Below are 22,977 nucleotides of genomic sequence, written 5' to 3'. Positions count from 1 at the left end.
GAGCCTCGCGCCTCTGCCGTCCCCTCAGGCTCGGGAAGAACCTGGGCGCGGCTGCCGCCAGCCCCGGTGGGCGGGTCGCGCTGGGAAGCGGGCTGACGGGCAGCGTCCCTCCCACTCCCGCCGTCGCCGGCTCCCGCGTCCGTTGACGGGCGGGTCCCCGACAAGCCGGCCCCTCGCGAGGCTGGGCCCCGGGACCGACAGACGGGCGGCGTCCGCTCCCTCGAGTCCTTGGTGCCCTAAGTGAGTTTCCCCGGGCGACAGGACTAAACTAACCGCGCACACACCCCGGGGCCCCGTCTCCGTCCGGCTCCGGGGACACCCCTCCTCCCGTGGGCCACGCCCCGGGGAGGGAGTGGCGGGAAAGGGACTCCGGGGGCGGTTGTCCTGGTGAGGACTGCCCAAGATTTGGGGACGTGGGCAGAAAGTGTTGGTTTAAACACCATGAAGGTGTTTTTAGTCCGCTGGGGGCTGGTCCCTGTTCACGGTTGGCCCGGCAGCAGGTCAGCAGGAAGGGAATGTGAGGATTCCTGAGCTAGCATATCTCATTGGTCTTGTTTGCTTAGCTGGGCGGTTCTCCATCCTGGCTGGGTTTTGTTTTGTTTTTAAATCCCAGACGATTCTAATGCAAACCATTGGCATAAGGAAAACACTAGGCTGTGATTTTGGAAATCCAGCTTTGTAACCCACTCTGTTAACTGTGATTTTTCTAGGATTCTATTAGTACTTTCCTCTTTGAGTATTGGATGGATGGTAGATGGTGGGCCATCATTTTCATTCACTCTTCATCTTTTCAAAGTACACAGTCTTAAAACTGAAAGTACACGCTTCAGTCTTAAAACTGAAGCGTTTTTTAGGGACATTTATATTCACGTGCCTTTTCGAAGCTAGCCAAAGTGGATCTCTTGTACTGCGGTTTCCCTTTCAGAGCTGAGCGGGCATGAGCCATTTGCAGAACTTACTGTTAGATGCACTCCTGGGAACCAAGCATGTGGACAGTGCAGCCCTCATCAACATCCAGGATCAGACCGTGTGTGTAGCATCACCAGGATTTAACGTAAGAAAAGACAAGTTTAGGCATAATGTTTTTAAATAAAGTTTTTCTATAAAGAGCACCAATAAAATACGTCTCTGGGTCATATAGTTTGTTACAACTATTCATCTCTGCAGTTGTAATGCAAAAGTAGTCATAAACAATATGCAAAAGAATGAGTCGGTCTGTGTTCAATAAAATTTTATTTATAGATACCAAAACCAAATTTTTTTGAGACATTCTTGCTCTGTTGCCCTAGGTAGAGTGCAGTGGTGTCATAGCTCACAGCAACCTCAAATTCCTGGGCTCAGGTAATCGTGTTGCCTCAGTCTCCTGAGTAGCTAGGACTATAGGAAATATGTGCCTGGTTAATATTTTCTATTTTCAGTAGAGACAAGGTCTTTTGTTCAATCTCATTTTGAACTCCCGAGCTCAAGCATCTTCCTATCATGGCCTCCCAGAGTGCTAGGATTGCAGGCATGAGCCACTAATCCTGGTTTGAAATTTAAATTTCATACAATTTTCTTTCTTTTTTTTTTTTTTGAGACAGTCTCACTATGTCACCCTCGGTAGAGTGCTGTGACGTCATAGCTCACAGCAACCTCCAACTGTTGGGCTTAAGTCATTCTCTTGCCTCAGCCTCCCAAGTAGCTGGGACTACAGGTGCCTGCCACAACATCTGGCTATTTTTTGTTGCAGTTGTCATTGTTGTTTAGCTGGCCCAGGCCCGGTTTGAACCCACGAACTTTGGTGTATGTGGCTGGCACCATAACCACTGTGCTACGGGCACCAAGCCTGAACTTCATATAATTTTCAAATGTCACAAAGTGTTATTCTTCTTTTGATTTTTTTTTTTTTTTTTTTTGCTCCAATCATTTAAAGATGTGAAAACCGGCTCGGCGCCTGTGGCTCAAGTGGCTGAGGTGCTAGCCACATACACCTGAGCTGGCGGGTTCGAATCCAGCCCAGGCCCGCCAAACAACAATGACGGCTGCAACCAAAAAATAGCCAGGTGTTGTGGTGGGCGCCTATAGTCCAAGCTACTTGGGAGGCAGGGGCAGGAGAATCGCTTGAACCCAGGAGTTGGAAGTTGCTGTGAGCTGTGATGCCACAGCACTCCACCCAGGGTGACAGCTTGAGGCTCTGTCTCAAAAAAAAGAAAAAATTAAAAAAAAAATGTGAAAACCATCCTTAGGTTGCAGGCTATAAAAAAGAGGCAGTGGGTGAATTTGGCTGGCCACCAGCCTTAGTTTGCCAATTTCTGGTCTAACTATTTAACCTCTCCAGGTAATGCCTACTGATGTCCGAACACTTGTGAATGGATATGCCAAGAACCCTTTACAAGCCCGAAGAGAAGGATTATATTTCAAGGAAAAGGATTACAAATGTGTCCGGGCAGATGAATCTTCTCTTTATGCTAAGAATGTGAGTGCTCAAGATTTCAACTAGGTGAAACTATCAAAGAATTTGACTTCAATTTTCTTTGCCCCCATGATCTTCTCAATAAAATAAATTAAACCCATCACTGTCTCGAGACACTGAGACATCAGTCTAGTGCCAGAAAGGCATATGTGAAAAAAAGTACTATCAGAGAGCCTGGTTTTGAGAAAAGTTCAATTTTGAATCTGTCAGCTAAACCTTACCTGAATTTATTCTTCTCAGTGCAGTGGGTTGTACTGTGTGGGTTTATCCTCTTCCTTTAAAAACAAAAACAAACACACACAAAAAAACAAGTGATAGGACTCCTGTGCTTACAACCTCCCTTGGCGCTCTCTTGATTATAAGGAATGAAAGGAGATGAAATTGGCTCGGTGCCCGTAGCACAGTGGTTATGGTGCTAGATGCACACACCGAGAGTGGCAGGTTTGAATCTGGCCCTGGGCCAGCTAAACAACATGGCAACTACAACAAAAAAAACCCAGCATTGTGGCGGGCACCTGTCGTCCCAGCTACTTTGGAGGCTGAGGCAAGAGAATCACTTAAGCCCAAGAGTTTGAGGTTACTGTGAGCTGTGGCACCATGGTACTCTACCGAGGGTAACATAATAAAACTCTATCTAAAAAAAAAAAAAATGAAAGGAGATGAAATTCACATTCATTGGATGTCCAGTATTATGGGTTAGGCATACTTCACCCACATTACAAAAATGGCCTCATTTTTACTAATGAGGAAACTGAGACTTAGCACAATTAAATAACTCTTCCATAGACATGCAGAATAAAGTGGAGGTGCTGGAAGTCAAGCCAGAGTTGTTCAATTCCCAATGTATTACTTTTCCATTATGTCTGTTGTTCTCGTGGGGATAGGAGTATATTACAGTCAATTGGGGAACCTTCTCAAAATACATAATGCTGCCATTACAACAGTCTGAAACTTTTTGAGGAAAGGCAACTAAATTAGTAGAAATAAATGGACAGTCAAAAAACATGTATATTTATGGAAATAAAGAAATGGTAAAAAAAAAAATATATATATATATAGCTAAAGTGTAACTGCTGATTAGAACCAACACCAGGATGTTCTATTTTATTCTTTATCCAGGAAAACACTGGCGTGATTGTTGTGAAAACCCATCTGTATCTTATAGTGGCAACTTACAATGAGTCCATGTTTCCTAGTGTCTGTGTGGAAGCCACAGAGAAGCTAGGTAAGTTTGCCTCTCAACGCCTGTTTTCATTTCCTGTGTTAGTTGAGCCTTCTGACTGCAAGTCAAAGAGATCCTAGCTCAAATCAGCTAGGGTAGAAAAGAATTTATTGGAGGGACAGTGGGGTTACTAACAGAACCACTGGAAGGACAGACTGTAGCTGAGCCATAGGGAAAGCAGATTCCAAGAGCTGGAACACTGCTAGGACTCTGTCTTTTCTCTATGTCTGGGTCAACTTCGTTCTGTCCCATTGCAAACTGCTTCCGTTCCTAGATGGGATGGATCATGGCCAACCCTCCCATCCTACTCCTTCATGTTTCAATTTTTATTATTATTATTATTTCTTTTTTTTTTTGAGATGGGGTCTTGCTTTGTTGTCTGGGGCTAGAGTGCACTGGCATCATCATAGCTGACAGTAACCTCACACTCCTGGGCTCAGGTGATCCTCCAGCCTCAGCCTCCCAGAATCCTCTAATTACAGGTGTGAGCCACTGTGCCCAGCAAAGAATTTTATCTTAGTCATCCTCCTGTGTCCCGCCGTACCTAACACAATGCCTAATGTTGAATAGCCAATTAATACAGGTTTGAGGAACAATTAAATTAATTGCTTCTGGGCTCAGCACCTGTAGCTCAAGCAGCTAAGGCGCCGGCCACATACACCAGAGCTGGTGGGTTCGAATCCAGCTCAGGCCTGCCAAACAACAATGACAACTATAACCAAAAACTAGCTGGAGTTGTGGCAGGTGCCTATAATCCCAGCCACTCGGGAGGCTGAGGCAAGAGAATCACCTAAACCCAGGAGTTGGAGGTTGCTGTGAGCTGTGATGCCATGGTACTCTACCCACGGTGAAAGTTTGAGGCTCTGTCTCAAAAAAAAAAAAGAAAAATTAATTGCTTCTGTCTAGTAGAGTCGGGGAGGGTCCAGAGAGCTGAGTCTTAAAGGATTAATTAGGAAATTAAATACTGTCATAGAAATTATATATCTATGTGCAGATATACCTTGTTTTACTGCATTTTGTTTTATTGAGCTCTGCAGATGTTACTTTTTTTACAAATTAAAGGTTTGTGACAACCTTGTGTCAAGCAAGTCCATCAGCGCCATTTTTTTTTGGAGACAGAGTCTTACTTTGTCATCTTCAGTAGAGTGCCATGGTGTCATAGCTCACGGCAACTCAAACTCTTGGGCTCAAGCAATTCTCTTGCCTCAACCTCCCAAATAGCTTGGACTATAGGTACCTGCCACAACACCTGGCGATTTTTAGAGACAGTGTCTTGCTCTTGCTCAGGCTTGTCTAAAACTCAGCACCTTTTTTTTTTTTTTTTTTGCAGTTTTTGGCCAGGGCTGGGTTTGAACCCACCACCTCCTGCATATGGGGCCAGCGCCCTACTCCTTTGAGTCGCAGGCGCTGCCCCGCACCATTTTTTTTAATAGCATGTGCACACTTGTATCTCTGTCACATTTTGGTAATTCTTGCAATATTTCAAATGTTTTCTTATTATTATATGTGTTATGATTATCTGTGATTAGGAATCTTTGATATTATAATTGTTTGGGTTTTTTGTCACTAACTCAATGGCAAACTACTATAATCATTTTGGGGCACCACAAACTGTGCCAACATAGGACAGTGAGTTTAATCAATAAATGTGTAAGTTCTGACTGTACCATCAACCATCCTTCTCCTCACCCCCAGTCTCTTTCCCTCTTCTTGAGCCTCTCTTATTTCCTGAGACACAACAATATTCAAATTAGGCCAGTTAATCATCCTACGATTTTTTAGAGATGGAGTCTCCCACATGCTCAGGCTGATCTCAAACCTGTGAGCTCAGGCAATCCACCCACTCAGCCTCCCAGAGTGTTGGGATTACAGGCGTGAGCCACCTTGCCCTGCCCAGCTGATGATTTTAAGTTGAAGCCAGTGCTCATTTACCACTCTGAAAATCCTTGGACCCTTAAGAATTATGCTAAATCGCCTCTGCCTGTGCTCTATACATGCAACAACAAAGCTGGATTATAGCTCATAGGTTTTTGCGTGGGGTACTGAATATTTATTTTAAGCCCTCTGTTGAGACCTACTGCTCAGAAAAAAAAGATATCTTTCAGATTATATTATTCATTGATAATGCACCTGGTCACCCAAGAGCTCTGATGGAGATATACAAAGAGTTTAATGATGTTTTCATGCCTGCTAACACAACATCCATTCTGCAGCCCAGGCATCAAGACATAATTTTGACTTTCAAGTCTTCTTATTTAAGAAATACATATTTGGGTTCGGCGCCTGTGGCTCAAGTGGCTAAGGCACCAGCCACATACACCTGAGCTGGCAGGTTCGAATCTAGCCCAGACCTGCCAAACAACAAAGACGGCTGCAACCAAAAAATAGCTGGGCATTGTGGCGGGTACCTGTAGTCCCCAGCTACTTGGGAGGTGAAGGCAAGAGAATCACTTGAGCCCAGGAGTTGGAGGTTGCTGTGAGCTGTGATGCCACAGCACTCTACCCAGGGTGATAGATTGAGGCTCTGTCTCAAAAAAAAAAAAAAAAGAAAGAAAGAAATACATATTTGGGCAGTGGCTGTGGCTCAGTGGGTAGGGCATTGGCCACATGCTCCCAGGCTGGTGGGTTCAAACCCACCCTGGGCCAGCTAAAGAACAGTGACAACAACAAAAAAAATAACTGGGTGTTGGGGCCAGCGCCTGTAGGCCCAGCTACTTGGGAGGCTGAGGCAAGAGAATCGCTTAAGCATAAGTGTTGGAGGTTGCTGTGAACTGTGACGCTATGGCACTCTACTGAGGGTGACATAGTAAGACTCTGTTCCCCCCCCCTCCAAAAAAAGGCTGGCTCTAGCTCCGTGGTTCCTTAGTCTGTACAGTGCAACTTTGTTTCACTAAGCTAGCTGTTAGAACTCCACAGGAACTCCCCAGCCCCTATAAAAAAAAGAAAAATACATTTTTGACCAGGCATGGTGGCTCACTCCTGTAATGCTAACAATTTGGGATACCAAGGCAAGAAGATCTCTTAAGCTTAGGAGTTTGAGGCCAGACTGAAAAAAAGCAAGACCCATCTCTTCTAAAAATAGAAAAATCAGCCAGGTGTGGTGATGGGCACCTGTACTCCTAGCTCCTGGAGAGGCAGAGGCAGGAGGATCACTTCAACCCAGAAGTTCAAGGTTGCTGTGAGCTACGCTGATGTCATGGTTCTCTAACTGGGCAACAGAATGAGACTCTGTCTAAAAAAAAAGAAAGAAAGAAAGGGGAGGGAGGGAAATACATTTTGTAAGGCTATAGCTGCCAAAAGTTTGGATAAAGATGTGTCAATTTTGTTTGTCTTTTCAAAAAATAAACTTTGTTTCATTGATCTTTTATATTTTTTGTTTTAATTGTATTTATTTCTGCTCTGATTTTTATTATTTCTTATATTAATTTTTTTTGAGACAGTCTCAAGCTGTCACCCTGGTTAGAGCACCATAGTGTCACAGCTCACAGCAACCTCGAACTCAGGCTCAGGCGATTTTCTTGCCTCAGTTTTTCTATTTTTACTAGAGACAAGTCTTGCTTTTTACTCAGGCTGGTCTCCAACTCATGAGCTGAAACAATCCACCTGCCTCAGCCTCCCAGAGTGCTAGGATTACAGGCATGAGCCACTACACCTGGCTTTCTTACATTAATTTTGGTTTTGTTTAGGAGGCTGAGGCAAGAGAATCACTTGAGCCCAAGAGTTTGAGGTTGCTGTGAGCTATGACACCATAGCACTCTACTGAGGGTGACAAAGTAAGACTCTGTCTCAAAAGAAATTTTTTTTTGGTTTTTGTTTGCTCTTTTTCTTTCTAGTTCTTTGAGATGTGTCATCAGGTTTATTTGAAGCTTTTCTCCTTTTTTGATGTAGGCACTTATTACTGTGAATTTTACTCTTATTACTGCTTTTTCTGTGTCCCATAGATTTTGATATATTGTGTTTTCATTTTCAGTTGCTTGAGAAATATTTAAATTTTTTTTTTTTTTGTAGAGACAGAGTCTCACTGTACCACCCTCAGGTAGAGTGCCATGACGTCACACGGCTCACAGCAACCTCCAACTCTTGGGCTTACGCGATTCTCTTGCCTCAGCTTCCCGAGCAGCAGGGACTACAGGCGCCCGCCACAACACCCGGCTATTTTTTTGTTGCAGTTTGGCTGGAGCTGGGCTTGAACCCGCCACCCTCGGCATATGGGGCCGGCGCCCTACTCACTGAGCCATAGGCATCGCCAAGAGAAATATTTTAATTTACGGGCTGGGCACAGTGGGTCATACCTGTAATCCTAGCACTCTGGGAGGCCAAGGTGGGTGGATTCACTGAGCTAATGGTTAGAGATTAGCATGAGCAAGTGTGAGACACCATCTCTCAAAAATGGCCAGGTGTGGGGGGCACCTGTAGTCCTAGCCACTTGGGAGGCTGAGACAAGAGAATCACTTGTGCCCAAGAGTTTGAGGTTGCTGTGAGCTATGACAACACAGCACTCTACCGAGGGTGACAAAATAAGACTCTGTCTCAAAAAAAAAAAAAAAGAAAAGAAATATTTTAATTTACTTATTAATCCCTTCAGTGACCCACTGGTCATTCAGGAGCACATCATTTCATTTCCATGTGTTTGTATAGTTTCCAATGTTCCTCTTGTTCAAGCGTCCTCAAATTTTTTAAACAGCGGGCCAATTCACTGTCCCTCAGACCATTGGAGGGCCGGACTATAGTTTTAAAAAAAAAACTATGAACAAATTCCTATGCACACTGCACATATCTTATTTTGAAGTAAAAAAACAAAACGTGAACAAATATAATCACACTGCCTCATGTGTCCCATGGGCCGCAGTTTGAGGACCCCTGTGTCTTGTTATTGATTTTTTAGTTTTATTCTGTCACGGTCAGACAAAAATATTTTTTTCTTTTTTTTTTTTACTCAAGCTGTTGCCCTGGGTAGAGTGAAGTGCTGTCACAGCTCACAGCAACCTCTAACTCTTGGGCTTAAGTGATTCTCTTGCCTCAGCCTCCCAAATAGCTGGGACTACAGGCGCCTGCCACACACCTGGCTATTTTTTTGTTGTAGTTGTCATTGTTGTTTGGCAGGCCCGAGCCAGGTTTGAACCTGCCAACCCCGGTGAATGTGGCCAGCGCCCTAGCTACTGAGCTACAGGCACTGAGCCTTTCAATTTTTTTTTTATTTTTTATTTTTGAAGACTTATTTTCCGGCCTAACATATGTTCTATATCACTGAGAATGATATGTGAGCTGAAGAGAAGAATGTATATTCTGCAGCTATTGTATGAAACATTCTGTAAATATCTGTTAGGTCCATTTGGTCTATAGTACAGATTAAGTCCAGTGTTTCTTGGTTGATTTTCTGTCTGAATGATCTGTCCAGAGCTGAAAGTGGAGTGTTTAGGTCTCTAACAATTACTGTGTTGGGGTTTAATTCTCTATTTCTGACAATATTTGCTTCATATATATATGGGTGCTCCAATGTTTAATACATATAATAGTTAGAATTATTATATCTTTTACTGAAGTGACCTTTTCATTATTATATAAGGGCCTTCTTTGTCTCTTTTTGCAATTTTTGTCTTGAAATCTATTTCATCTGATGGAAACATAACTATTCCTGTTCTTTTTTGGTTTCCATTTGCATGGAATGTGTTTCCCATGCCTTTATTTTCCAGCTATATGTGTCTTTATAGGTGATGTGTGTTTCTTGCAGACAGTATATAGTTGGTTCTTGTTTTTTTAATCCATTCAGCCACTCTGTGTCTTTTGATTGGAGAGTTTAGTTCATTAACATTCGGTTATCATTACTGATGGGTCAGGACTTACACCTACTATTTTATTATTTGATTTCCGGTTGTTTTATAGTTATCTCTTTCTTATTTCCTTCCTGTGTTCCTTTGTAAAAAGTGATTTTCTCTGGTGGTGTGTTTTAATTTCTTGCTTTTTATTTTTTGTGTGTCTGTTGTAGGTTTTTTAATTCGTAGCTGTCATAGATAGTAGTTACTCTGATGGACCTGCGAAAAGTAAATTAAAAATCTTCCAGAAAGTATTTATGATTCTAGATGCCATTAAGAACATTTATTATTCATGGGAAGAGGTCAAAATATGAATGTTAACTGGAATTTGGGAGAAATTGAGTCCAGATTTCCTGGATGACTTCATTAGAGGAAGTAATTACAGATGCGTTGGAAATAGCAAGACAGGTAGAATTAGAAGTGAAGCCTGAAGATGTGACTGAATTGCCACAATCTCATGATCAAACTTGAATGGATAAGGTGTTGCTTCTCACAGTTGAGCAAAGAAAGAGGTTTTTGAGATGGAATCTTATGGGTGCATGTGGGAGTACTTAAAGGAAGAGTTATCTCTTGTAATAATGATTTAATAAGCTTAAAACCAATATTCAAATATTATTTACAAGTAGATTAGGAATTGAATTAAGAAAGCAATTGCAGAATATGGGTAAAGGAAAACAGAAACAAGGAGAGAAGTGGATGCAAGAAATCCTGAACTCAGTGCAAAACACGCTACAGGAGCCCTGGTGCCTTTAAAACTCAAGAAGCATCTTGGAAACAAGAGTGTGGCGTGAGCATGGGGAGGCAAAAGAAAACAAGGAAGTATGCGATCATGAAGTGAATGCTTAGTCTCAGGGATCAGAGGCTTAAAGAAAAGGACAGATTGAAACCTAAAAAGAAAGAAAAGAAAGATCCCAGCACATTAAAGGAAAGAGAAGTCTCCCACAGCTACTCGGGAGGCTGAGGCAGGAGAATCGCCTAAGCCCAGGAGTTGGAGGTTGCTGTGAGCTGTGTGATGCCACGGCACTCTACCCGAGGGCGGTACAGTGAGACTCTGTCTCTACAAAAAAAAAAAAAAAGAGAAGTCCCCCAGCACCCTTTCTGCTTATTCTTCCAATATAATACACAACGGGGCCCACCTTACCACATCTTGGTTGATACCAACTTTATCAACTTTTCCATTAAAGCCAAACTGGACTTAGTACAGTCAATGATGGACTGTCTGTATGCCAAGTGCATTCCTTGTATAACTGACTGTGTAATGGCTGAAATTGAGAAATTGGAGCGGAAGTATCTAGTGGCCCTCAGGATTGCCAAGGATCCAAGATTTGAACAATTACCACGCACACACAAAGGAACCTATGCAGATGACTGCTTAGTACAGAGAGTAACTCAGGACAAGTGTTACATCGTGGCCACAGTTGACCGAGACCTTAAACGAAGAATCCGAAAAATCCCTGGAGTTCCCATCATGTATATTTCTAACCACAGATACAATATTGAACGGATGCCAGATGATTATGGAGCCCGTCAGTTCTAATTCTTATAAGACAATGTTCCGGGCGGCGCCTGTGGCTCAGTGAGTAGGGCGCCGGCCCCATATGCCGAGGGTGGTGGGTTCAAACCCAGCCCCGGCCAAACTGCAACCAAAAAAATAGCCGGGCGTTGTGGCGGGCGCCTGTAGTCCCAGCTGCTCGGGAGGCTGAGGCAAGAGAATCGCGTAAGCCCAAGAGTTAGAGGTTGCTGTGAGCCGTGTGACGCCACGGCACTCTACCTGAGGGCGGTACAGTGAGACTCTGTCTCTACAAAAAAAAAAAAAAAGACAATGTTCCTATGCCTTTCTTCAACCAACTTTCTCTGTTAACAATTTGTGAAACATGAAATACCATGAATTATTACTCTGTTCACCTGCTTGCTTTATTATGACCTGGAGGATATGGGTAAATACACTCACGTTTGGATGCTATTTTAAAAATGATATTTTATCTCATTGATGGTCAAAGATGCAAAATCTTATGAAGAATGCTTTACTCTTTTTTGAGTCCTGTTGCAGAATGTGGTAATTATAGTTAATATTAGGGTAATATAAATTTCAAAATTGCTAAGAGAGTAAATTTCAAATGTTCTTACCACAAAAATGTTAAGTATTTGAGGTGGTGGACATATTGACTAGTTTGATTTATTTATTCCCCATTGTATTCATAGATTATAACATCACTGTGTACTCCATAAGTTTATACAATTATAAATTGTTGGTTTACAATAAAAAAAAAAGAAGCGTCTTGCTGACATTTCACCCCTCCCCCACTGCAACTCTATGGAGGTCTCTAAGCTGGCGAGACCCACCTGGATGGGTGGGGCTACTGGTGCTGAGAGAGGGAGTGCTTTTGTGGACTTAGGATATGCAGAATGTTTAAACTTTGTTAAAGACAGTGAGATATGCTCCAGACCAGAAAAGGAGATAAAATATCTTTTTTTCTGTCACCTTGGTATGACCAGAAGCATCTGTTTATCTGAGCAAAAAGCGTGGCCTAATTGGGGTCTTCTCTGACATCCTGCTTTTGGACTGTTGCCATGGTTCCACATTCCATGGTTCCTGTTTGTGTTAAAGATCATAAATACCTTAGAGCAATAAAAGTAAATCCATCCAATTAACATAGTTAAAGAAATAGTTTAGTTAGAAAAATGCAAGCACGGCAAGAACCATAATGTAATTGTTTACCTTTACCTTATAAGATTTATGATTAAAACAATGATGTATGGGCTTGGTGCCAGTAGCACAGTGGTTACGGCACCAGCCACATACACCAACGGTGGGTTCAAACCCAGCCCAGGCCAGCCAAACAACGACAACTGCAACAAAAAATAGCTGGGCATTGTGGCAGTCCCTGTAGTCCCAGCTACTTGGAAGGCTGAGGCAAGAGAATGGCTTAAGCCCAAGAGTTGGAGGTTGCTGTGTGAGCTGTGATGCCACAGCATTCTACCAAGGGCAACATAGTGACACTCAGTCTCAAAAAATAATAATAAATTAATAAATAAAAACAATAATGTATGAAATAGAAACAGAGCTAGCCTGGAACAAGATGCTGCATGCTGTGTTGATACTCACAAAGAAGGGCATGCAGCCTCTTGGCCCAGCTACTCCTTAAACTTTATCTTTGTCTCTTGTTTCTTCATTTTTCTTCATCCTCTAGCTTTTGCTAAGCCACTGGGAAGAAACCCATAGGATAACTGGAGCTGGTATCAAACAGAATCTAGTCCTGGTGAAGATGCTGTATGAACATTGTTGAAATGACAACAAAAGATTTAGAATATTACATAAACTTAGTTGATAAAGCAGTGGCAGAGTTTGAGAGGACTGACTCCAATTTTGAAAGAAGTTCTGCTCAGTGTAAAATGCTGCCAAACAGAATTGCATACCATCAAGAAATCTTTCCTGAAAGGAAGAATTGGCCGGGCATGGTGGCTCACACCTATAAGTAGCTCTCTGGGAGGCCAAGGCAGGTACATTACCTGAGCTCACAGGTTCTAGACTAGCCTGAGTAAGAGCAAGTTCCTGTCTCTAAAAATAGACAGGTGTTGTGGCAGGTGTCTGTAGTCCCAGCTACAGGGGAGGCTGACGCAAGAGAATCTCTTGAGCCCAAGAATTTGGGGACAATGTCAGCTATGACACCAGGGCACTCTACTGAGGGTGACAAAGCAAGACTCTGTCTCAAGAAAAAAAAAAAAAGAAAGGAAGTGGGATGGGGGATCATGGTGTTTGGCACACCTCTTGGGAAAGGAACACATTTATAAGAGGGACTTTGCTTGACAAATGGAATTGGTATAATGTGGATCTTTGTACCCTCAATCCCCAGCAATAAAAAAAAAAAAGGAAGAGTTAATTGATATGGCAAAATTCGCTGTTGTGTTACTTTAAGAAATTTGTGGTGAGGCACTATGGCTCATGCCTATAATCCCAGCACCTTTGGAGGCTGAAGGAGGAGGATTGCTTGAGGCCAGGAGTTGGAGAGCAGCCTGGGCAAAATAGACCCTGTCTCTACAAGAAATTTTTAAAAATTAGCTAGGTGTAATATTGAGCCTATAGTTCTAGCTACTCATGAGGCTGAGGTTGGAGAATCACTTGAGCCCAGGAACATGCAGTCAGTCCAGTTTGGATGATAGAGTGATACTTCATTTGCAAACAAAGGGAAGGGAAGGGGAGGGGAGGGGAAGGGTAGAAATTTGCAAAGCGATTATCTCATCCTTCACCAGCCACCAACCTTGTCAGTCAGCAGCCATCAACATGGAGGCAAGTTTCTCCACTGACAAAAAGATTATGACTCCCTGAAGGCTCAGATGATTGCTAGCATTTTTTTTTTAAGCCATAAAATATATTGAATTAATGGGCAGTGCCTGTGGCTCCATGAGTAGGGCACCGGCCCCATATACCGAGGGTGGTGGGTTCAAACCCAGCCCCGGCCAAACTGCAACATAAAAATAGCCGGGCGTTGTGGCAGGCGCCTGTAGTCCCAGCTGCTCGGGAGGCTGAGGCAGGAGAATCGCGGAAGCCCAAGAGCTGGAGGTTGTTTTGAGTCCTGTGACGTCATGGCACTCTACCGAGGGCGGTAAAGTGAGACTCTGTCTCTACAAAAAACAAACAAACAATATATATATATATATTGAATTAAGGTATGCATATTTTTAGATATAATGCTGTTACACACTTACTAGGCTATATTGTGACCATAGACATAACTTTTATGTGCACTGAGAATCAAAAAATGCATGTATTACTTTATTACAATGTTTGCTTTTTGCAGTGGTCTCTAACCAAACCTGCACTATCTCCAGAGAATGCCTGTATATAATATACATATACACACACCAATGTGTACAGACCCTTCCCAGTTTTCATAAATAGTTCCCTAGAGAGGATTGTCATAAACTGTGCTATATCGCTGGCAATGAGATGTTCTGGGAGCAAATAGGACTGATTCTGGGCAAGATATAACTTAGGAAACTGGTACCAAAGAATAGGGATGAACTTCAACTTGGGACAGACAAGCAACCTCCATGGACTGACCCTTTCTCAGTAAGCATAAGCATTTGAGGTTCAGGTTCAGTATATGTGTAGGTTTTGCAGGGCATGAGCAGGAGGCCAAATAGAATATATAGGTCTAGGCTAATTATCTAATTATAAAGTATCCAGAAAACGAGACTAAGAAGAATAGGCTGCCAAGAAGCCAGGCTCTGTCCTATAAAGGTTGGGCCCAGGACTAATCCCCCACAGAAACCAGAGCAGTTGCCCGACTACTGTAATATAGATTCTGTGGCTGGCACTGAAAGTTGGTGTTCTTGCTTAGGACCACAAAAGAATGTATACTGGTTAGATGGACATAGGCAGAATCATACCACTAAGATCCCACTGCTCTGAGAAGGGACAGGCTATCTTGGAAATAGATGGATGCTCACCAGGGATGGACAAGGCTGATGCCCACTCAGGAGCCAGTTGTCTCTCATTACTTTTGTTTCCTTCACTTCTTTTTCTTTTAATTATAGTTTTCTCTATAAAAAAAAAAATTACACATGACCACTGTACAGAATTTGGTAAGCGAAGAATTATGACCATTTAAAAGTTTTAATTATGACAGATTCTAGGATCATAACTACTTATTAAAGAAAACATTTAGACAGTGATTAGTAAAGGATGCTATGTTGCTTCTCTAATAAGTTATTCAGGTTTGTTTTTAAAATAAATATATTAAAGCAAGCAGACAGCACTCAGAATGGGAAAAGATATTTGCAGGTTATGTCTCCGACAAAGGTTTAATAACCAGAATCCACAGGGAACTCAAACATATTAGCAAGAAAAGAACAAGTGATCCCATCTCAGGGTGGGCAAGGGACTTGAAGAGAAACTTCTCTGAAGAAGACAGGTGCACGGCCTACAGATATATGAAAAAATGCTCATCATCCTTAATCATCAGAGAAATGTAAATCAAAACTACTTTGAGATACCATCTAACTCCAGTAAGATTAGCCCACATCACAAAATCCCAAGACCAGAGATGTTGGTGTGGATGTGGAGAAAAAGGAACACTTCTACACTGCTGCTGGGAATGCAAACTAATACATTCCTTTTGGAAAGATGTTTGTAGAACACTTAGAGATCTAAAAATAGACCTGCCATTGGATCCTACAATTCCCCAACTAGGTATATACCCATAAGACCAAAAATCACATTATAACAAAGATATTTATACCAGAATGTTTATTGCAGACCAATTCATAATTGCTAAGTCATGGAAGAAGCCCAAGTGCCCATCAATCCACAAATGGATTAATAAATTGTGGTATATGTACACCATGGAATATTATGCAGCCTTAAAGAAAAATGGACACTTCACCTCTTTCATGTTTACATGGATGGAGCTGGAACATATTCTTCTTAGTAAAGTATCTCAAGAATGGAAAAAAAAGTATCCAATGTACTCAGCCCTACTATGAAACTAATTTATAGCTTTCATATGAATTATATGAAACTATATAACCTAAGAATATGGGGATTATAACCTAAGAATATGGGGAAAGGGAGGGGAGGGGAAAAGAACGGGGAGGATAGGTAGATGGAAGGTAATTGGTGGGACCACACCTACGGTGCATCTTACAAGGGTACACGTGAAACTTACTAAATGTAGAATATAAACATCTTAACACAATGACTAAGAAAATGCCAGGAAGGCTATGTTAACCAGTGTGATGAAAATATGTCAGATGGTCTATAAAGCCAGTGTATGGTGCCCCATTATGCATTAATGTACACAGCTATGATTTAATAATAAATAAATTAAAAATAAATTAAATATATTTGTGAATCATAGCATTTGTAAAATGTTAACATCTTTAATTCTGGGTCCTCAGTTTATAAAAAGAAATGTAAAAAAAAAAAAGAAATGTAAGTGCATATTGTGACTTATTTATAGAATTATTATTGAATTATCAGAGAACTATAACTTTTTCTTGAATTTCTTAAAACCTCTCTATAGACCACAGTTGAGAGATAGACTTAACTGCTTAGAAGCCAACCACTTTTTTTTTTTTTTTTGTAGAGACAGAGTCTCACTGTACCGCCCTCGGGTAGAGTGCCAATGATGTCACATGGCTCACAGCAACCTCTAACTCTTAACTCTTGGGCTTACGCGATTCTCTTGCCTCAGCCTCCCAAGCAGCTGGGACTACAGGCGCCCGCCACAAGGCCCGGCTATTTTTGTTGTTGTTGTTGCAGTTTGGCGGGGGCTGGGTTTGAACCCACCACCCTCGGCATATGGGGCCGGTGCCCTACTCACTAAGCCACAGGCACCGCCCGCCAACCACATTTTTTAAGAGTTGCCCACTCTGTGACTCGATCTGTGAGCTAAAGAACTGGGCTCTGTGTTTTGATAGACACAGAGATATGGAGATGGACAGTGATAGCTATTTCATGCTTTTGGTATTTTGTTTATTCTCATGAGAATTTCATCTGGGACCCTGTTGCCAAATCAATAACATAGATCAGTGGGATAATATGCTTCATTTCGCAGAATTTTTTCTGCAATTAACTTTTCAGACTCTACTTCTTTTGTCACTCAATACCTCCCTATTCTTCCACCATTTCCATCTGTCATGATTGCAATAAGTAATATCCAGCATTCAATTTAAGACAGAAGCAAAAGCTTTCAAAGTGCTTTTAAATTAAAAATAGCTTGTTAAAAAATGAAGTGCTGAGATCAGTTTTAAATCTAGGTCACAGATTGCACTAGGAGAGGAGGGCAGCAAGTTCTTTTGCTCCCCTGAGCCCCCTCATCCCGTACCCTCTGCATAGCCATATGCATCCTTTATCCTCTCTTTGCTTGGAGAACCGTTCACACTCCATACCGCTCAAATACCTCTATTGTGGTCTTTGTTATTGTGAAATAGGATTAATGTGTGTACATCTCTATCACCTCTCTCCCCTACTAGACAATGAACTCCACAAGAGCAGGCACTGCTCATCCATGTATCCCCAGTACCTAGCACAGTGCCTAGCACATGGTAGTCACCCAGCAATGTTTGTGCAATAATCAATGATTTGTAGGGATAACTTACTGCTCATAAAAAATAACCATGCTCTGCTTGCTTTCAGGAGAATACCTAAGAAAAAAAGGAAATTAAATCATCAGAGACCTACAAAAGACAACTTTGTTATTTTAGAAGAACACTAGTGATCTTAAAGAAAAAAATACTATCCAATTTTGTGGTTGAAAATGCTAGGTGAAGACACTAAAGAAGAATAATGAATTAAGGAAATAATTTTTCTTATTTCAAAAGATCCTTTTCTTTCATTAGAATTACTTGATCAACTTGTTCTTTTTTCTTTTTTTTTTTAAGTGTGTGTGTGTGTGTTTTTTTTATGTGTTTTAAGTGTTGGTCACTGGCATGGAATTTGAGAGCACTGATAGTTGCCTAGGGCATATCTGTTGGAAGACTCCCTTCTCTGAGGCATTTGTAGCCCCATCACCTTGCAAGGTATGCAACTAATTTATAGCTTTATATAAATTACTTTTTATCCAGGCCATTTCTCAGGGTTATGTTGTAGTATGCAATATTGAAAAATGACCCATCAAGACAAAGGGCGAGCTTGCTTACTGCTTGCTGTAAAAGAAGTGGAGTCCCTGCATTTCCTCTCTTGAAATGCAGCTCACTGCATGTGTGACATCCATCTGATCACAGCCCCTGTGGCACTTGGGAGAAGAGGAACCAATACAAATGACGTCCAAAAAATGGGCCACTAGTCAGGGTATCCAAGGGACATTCCACACTCCCATTTTCAGGCATCCAGTATTGTTGAACATTGGAAAGGCCTGCTCAAAAATCAACTCAAAAATATTTCTAACTTTACCCTCCTCACTGCATCCTAGTCTATACATCTTACTAAGGCAGTGTAGTCACTGAATGCAGCCTTTCCCAGAAAGGGTTCATCTGCTCTGGGTCTCCTGGCTGATGATCAGGACAATTAAGAGTGGGGAGTTATGGAGCCTAACTTGAAAATTCAGGATGCCACCCTCACCATTCCTGGATGAGATGCATCTCTCTTTCTCCTAACTGCAACCCCAGCCAGCCTGGTTAGTATACCCTACAGGTGTCCCTGGAGAGGGAACACCTTGGCCAGAAGAGGGCCTAGGGAATTCAAACCTAATTCTGGTTCAGCCAGATTGGATTGACATGACCTGTATCATAAGGATAATAACACCTGGTTGAGAACACTGTCCTCCTGGTCCCTCTATAGTATACTCCATATGCCAAGGGGGAATAAAATAAGTCTCTGTAGTTTTTGCAAAAATACTCCTGTCCCTCTCACATCTCACCTTCTGGACAAAGTGTCTGGGTGCAAATAGGGCACGATTAGAGAAACAGTATAGTCATAGCGACTGGGGTAGGACACACCAATTACATGGCCACGGAGGCCTTCCCACCTGGGGAAGGAACATCTTAGGCCTTGGGAAATGGGGACTTGGAGAAGCTCTTTAATGTTTTTTGTCCTCCAGATTCGGCACCTTAGCCTGGCAAGTAATCGTATGATCTAAATTACTAGCCTTTGAAAACAAAGTAAAATCAAATCTTGAATACTTTTATAGTTCCAGGCAGCAAGGTGCTGAATTCCAAAGACATGCTGTCTGGGGCAAAGTACATTTTTGAGTGTTTAAAAAATTCTCTCATTTTCAGGTTTGTATAAAAGCCTTTCACAGAGCTTAATTTCAACATCGTTCCTTTTCTGAGCTTGGCTGCCAAGGAACACAGATTTTTTTCTTGATGGTCAATTTACCACTGGTCCATTCATACATTTATATGTTCAGTAGCTTGATTCTATTTGAACAAGAGATAAAAATAAATTTAAAATTCACTTATTTAGGATTCTTTGATTACCCTACTATGTGCTAAATAGTAGTGATACAAAGGTACATAATACATCTACCCCCAAACAGCTTTGTAATCTAGTGGGGATGACAAACTTATATATAAATACCATGTGATAAATGCTGTAAGCAATATAAAGCAAAGAACTACAGGGCACAGAGACTGGAGTCACTAATGGTGCCTTCAGGAACTTGAAATGGCGTTTGAAGTGAATCTGAAAGAATGAGCAAGAATGGAAAAGAGGGAGGCGTTCCAGGCTGAAGGAACAGCGCATGCAAGAAGCGCTGAGTCATGCAAATTCCTGTTGTGTGGAAAGGACAGGGGGAAATCTGATGCGGCTGGACAGCAGCATGTGTGGGGGTTGTCAAATGCAACCTGGACAGGCGAGACAATAGAGGTTACTTTTCTCAGGGCCACTCCAATGACATCAAGCAATGCTGTGGTGTAGACAGTACTTTTAGGAAACTATTGAATTTTTATCATAAAAGTAACATACGTGAGCAACACCCATAGCTCAGTGGGTAGGGTGCGGGCCACATACACCACGGGTGGTGTGTTGGAAATGCAGCTCACTGCATGTGTAACATCCCAGCCCAGGCAGCTAAACAATGACAACTGCAACAAAAAGAAATAGCCGGGCATTGTGGCAGGCACCTGTAGTCCCAACTACTCGGAAAGCAGAGGCAAGAGAATTGCTTAAGCCCAAGAGTTGGAGGTTGCTGTGAGCTGTGATGCCACAGCTCTCTAACAAGGGCAACAAAGCATCTCCTCACCAGAGTTTACAAAGGCCATACTCTCATCCAGCCCTTTGATGCTTGGCTTGGAGCCTAAGAACTGCAAGGTGCCAAAGAAAAGGACAATTCTAAATGTTTTAAAATTGAATGACTTCTTCCATTATCTATTGTTCAAAAATAACATCATATGTGAAGAAGAGCCCCATGAGAGTACCAAAAAAAAAAGCATCAGTGAGAAACAGTGAAAAGCTTTGTATCATAATTCATCCAAGAAAGGAAGGCTCCATGCCTCGTTCATCTATATTTCTTAAAATTTAGAAGCAAGATGATTGTCACAGGGCATATATTAAAATGATTATTTGAATTAAGAAATGAGAAACCTTGTCTGACGGAAAGTAATTTGATTTGGCTGGTTAGTTTAACAGTGAGGATCAGTTTTGCCAATAAGAATGGCAAAGATGTTTTTCTTAAATGAGTTACGCATGCAGCTCCAAGATGTTAATAAATATATATTTAAGGCATATGGGAGGGTAAAAGAACTTGATCAAAAAAAAATTGTCTTAGCAAAAATGTGTTGGAATTAAAATTTTCACTTTCCCAATCCTTCTTGAGTATCTCAGTCAGTGGTTCTCAACCTTCTTAATGCCATGGCCCTTTAATACAGTTCACCCACAGGTTGAGAACCACTGCTCTAAGTGAAAAAATAACAGATCTAGTTAATAATCATTTGATAAGTCTTCAAAAAGCCTGTTGGTATAATTCCAGAAACTGAGAACTTGAATGACACTTGTGACTGGCTAACAACTCCTTTACAGGTTGGGCGGTTTCCAAGTCTTTCCTGTCAACTAAATTGAAACAAGACCTAATTAAGTTGTCAGCTAATAGAGCATTTAAAATGACTTTTGATGATCAAGTTTTTATCAAATAATTCAGAGGTATTCAAAGAATTAGCTGGCATTCCTAATTTCTTTGCCCTCTAATTTATGCAAACTAGGTTTCTCAGAGCTTGTCTATAAAAATAAAAACTAGGAAAAGAACTAATGATGAACCCAGTTCCATTCTAGCAATAAATAATATTCATCCACAGATATAACTATTTAGAAAAATTCAACCCCCCTGTCTTTAAGAGGTGTGTTTCCAATAAAATTTTACTTCTTTGCTTAATAATTAACAGCATTTAAAATACTACATGTTGGTTTTGCTAAATTATGGACAAATTTATGGATTAATAATTTAATAAATTATTATGATGATAATTAAATCCAGAAGAAAATTTAACATTTACAGCCCTATGGTCACAGAAGATAACTATTTTAATTAATGTCAGGTTACATACATATTTTTGTTGAAGATAAGAATGATCAGTAAACCATAAAATATAGCAGGATATAAATTAATGAGAAAAGTAGAACAAAAATATGTTAAAGAAGAACTAGTTTGGGTCTCTCTTGGTGAATGATTATAAATATCAAATTGGATTCCACTAGATACATTTAAAATCCTGATGTGAGAGTTTATTTTTTTTATTTTTTGAGACAGAGTCTCACTATGTTGCCCTCGATAGAGTGCCGTGGCATCACAGTTCACAGCAACCTCCAACTCTTGGGCTTCAGCAATTCTCTTGCCTCAGCCTCCCAAGTAGCTGGGACTATAGGTGCCCGCCACAGTGCCCAGCTATGGCCTGGGTGTTGTCATTGTTGTTTAGCAGATCCAGGCCAGACTGGAACCTGCCAGCCCCAATGCATGTGGCCAGCACCCTAATCACTGAGCTACCGGCACCGATCCTGATATAAGAGTTTAAATGGCAGTATTTAAACAAATAATGAATCTTTACCTTTTGCAACTATTTAAATTTAAGGTATAAAATTTTAATTTTAGGCCAAGTACAGTTGCTCATGCCTATAATCCTAGCACTTTGGGAGACTGACGCAGGTGGATCCCTTGAGGTCAGTAGTTCAAGACCAGCCTCAGCAAGAGTGAGATCCCATCTCTACTAAAAATAGAACACAAAAGAAAGATAGATTGATTAATTGGGTGTCATGGCCCACACCTATAGTCCCAGCTCTAGGGGACACTGAGGCAAGAGGATTGCTCAAACCCAGGAGTTTGAGGTTGCTGTGAGCTATGACACCACAACACTGTACCCAGGGTGACAGAGTGAGACTCTGTCTCAAAATTAAAATAATAAAATAAAATAATAAAATATTTAAATTTAAGTTATCAAAATTTTAAAATGGGAGAGGGGACACATAATATTTGAAAATGCTTTTTGTTAATTTGAGAATAAGAGTGTAAAGACCACTATTTGAAGTACGGAGAAATGCCCTGGGCGCTGAGCTATCTACCCAGGAAGATGGCAGAGGCAGGTAGTCAAACAGGCAGAAGACAGGAGCAAACAAAGGGCCCTGTCCCGTGGACTCCCCAAGCCCTTCCCTCTCCCTCCTAAGTCCTCACTCCTGGACTCTGCCCCATCAGCCTCAGGGTGGGGCATCTATGATGGGAGAGGAGGAGAGCCCAGAGAAAGTCCCACAGGCAGGGAAGCTGGCTAGTACCTGGAGGAAAAGTTCACCCTTTATGCTGTTCCAGACTATGAGTCACCCCTGAGCTGCTGAGCTGCCCAAGCTTGGGCTTGGAACTAGAGAAGCTGCTGCCTCAAGGTGACTCAGCAGAACTTCACAGAGCCCTTTGGAGGAGCTGGGAGCCCCATGGACATTGGGGAGAGATTATTCCCCAAACCCATTTATCTATCAGGATGACAGCAGCTGGATTTCTCATGAGCCTCCACCTCATGCCTAACACATTCTGCTAAAATGTGAACCTTTGGGGAGACTGTTTGGAGTCCAG

The 22,977-nt window shown here is 41.7% G+C and overlaps 3 protein-coding genes across 13 annotated transcripts in view; 2 read left to right on the top strand and 1 right to left on the bottom strand.

Moving 5' to 3' along the window:
* The window catches only part of LOC128584184 (protein FAM228B-like), a 75,631-nt gene extending 75,314 nt beyond the window's left edge, over window positions 1-317 (bottom strand). For 3 of the 8 annotated variants that reach the window (XM_053589163.1, XM_053589144.1, XM_053589137.1), the window contains exon 1: window positions 42-175. The gene's annotated coding sequence lies outside the window, so the exon portion shown is untranslated. Of the gene's footprint in view, window positions 1-41; window positions 176-273 lie in introns of those variants that run through there. The other 5 variants (XM_053589145.1, XM_053589141.1, XM_053589142.1 and 2 more) reach the window with 4 other exon arrangements.
* The window catches only part of LOC128584190 (rRNA-processing protein FCF1 homolog), a 197,117-nt gene extending 186,079 nt beyond the window's left edge, over window positions 1-11,038 (top strand). The window contains exon 2 of the mRNA XM_053589178.1: window positions 10,570-11,038. Coding sequence (XP_053445153.1) covers window positions 10,695-11,024 — 330 coding nt within the window. The 5' untranslated portion in view covers window positions 10,570-10,694 and the 3' untranslated portion in view covers window positions 11,025-11,038. The remainder of the gene's footprint in view (window positions 1-10,569) is intronic.
* Window positions 102-17,832, top strand: PFN4 (profilin family member 4). Of its 4 annotated transcripts, none has more exons than XM_053589177.1 (5): window positions 102-240; window positions 926-1,054; window positions 2,318-2,455; window positions 3,572-3,677; window positions 17,628-17,832. In XM_053589177.1, exons 2-5 carry the CDS (start codon window positions 938-940, stop codon window positions 17,654-17,656), a joined length of 390 nt encoding a protein of 129 aa, XP_053445152.1. In that variant the 5' UTR covers window positions 102-240; window positions 926-937; the 3' UTR covers window positions 17,657-17,832. The 4 variants fall into 4 exon arrangements, with proteins under 4 accessions (XP_053445152.1, XP_053445148.1, XP_053445151.1 ...); XM_053589173.1 differs by lacking the exon at window positions 17,628-17,832 and adding an exon at window positions 15,747-16,022; XM_053589176.1 differs by lacking the exon at window positions 17,628-17,832 and adding an exon at window positions 7,683-8,559.
* The last annotated feature ends 5,145 nt before the right edge of the window (window positions 17,833-22,977 follow it).

This window comes from Nycticebus coucang, chromosome 4 (assembly GCF_027406575.1).
Source record: "Nycticebus coucang isolate mNycCou1 chromosome 4, mNycCou1.pri, whole genome shotgun sequence".
Taxonomy (NCBI): Eukaryota; Metazoa; Chordata; class Mammalia; order Primates; family Lorisidae; genus Nycticebus; species Nycticebus coucang.
Note: the sequence above shows the minus strand (reverse complement) of the source record. Positions and strands in the feature narration are given on the sequence as shown.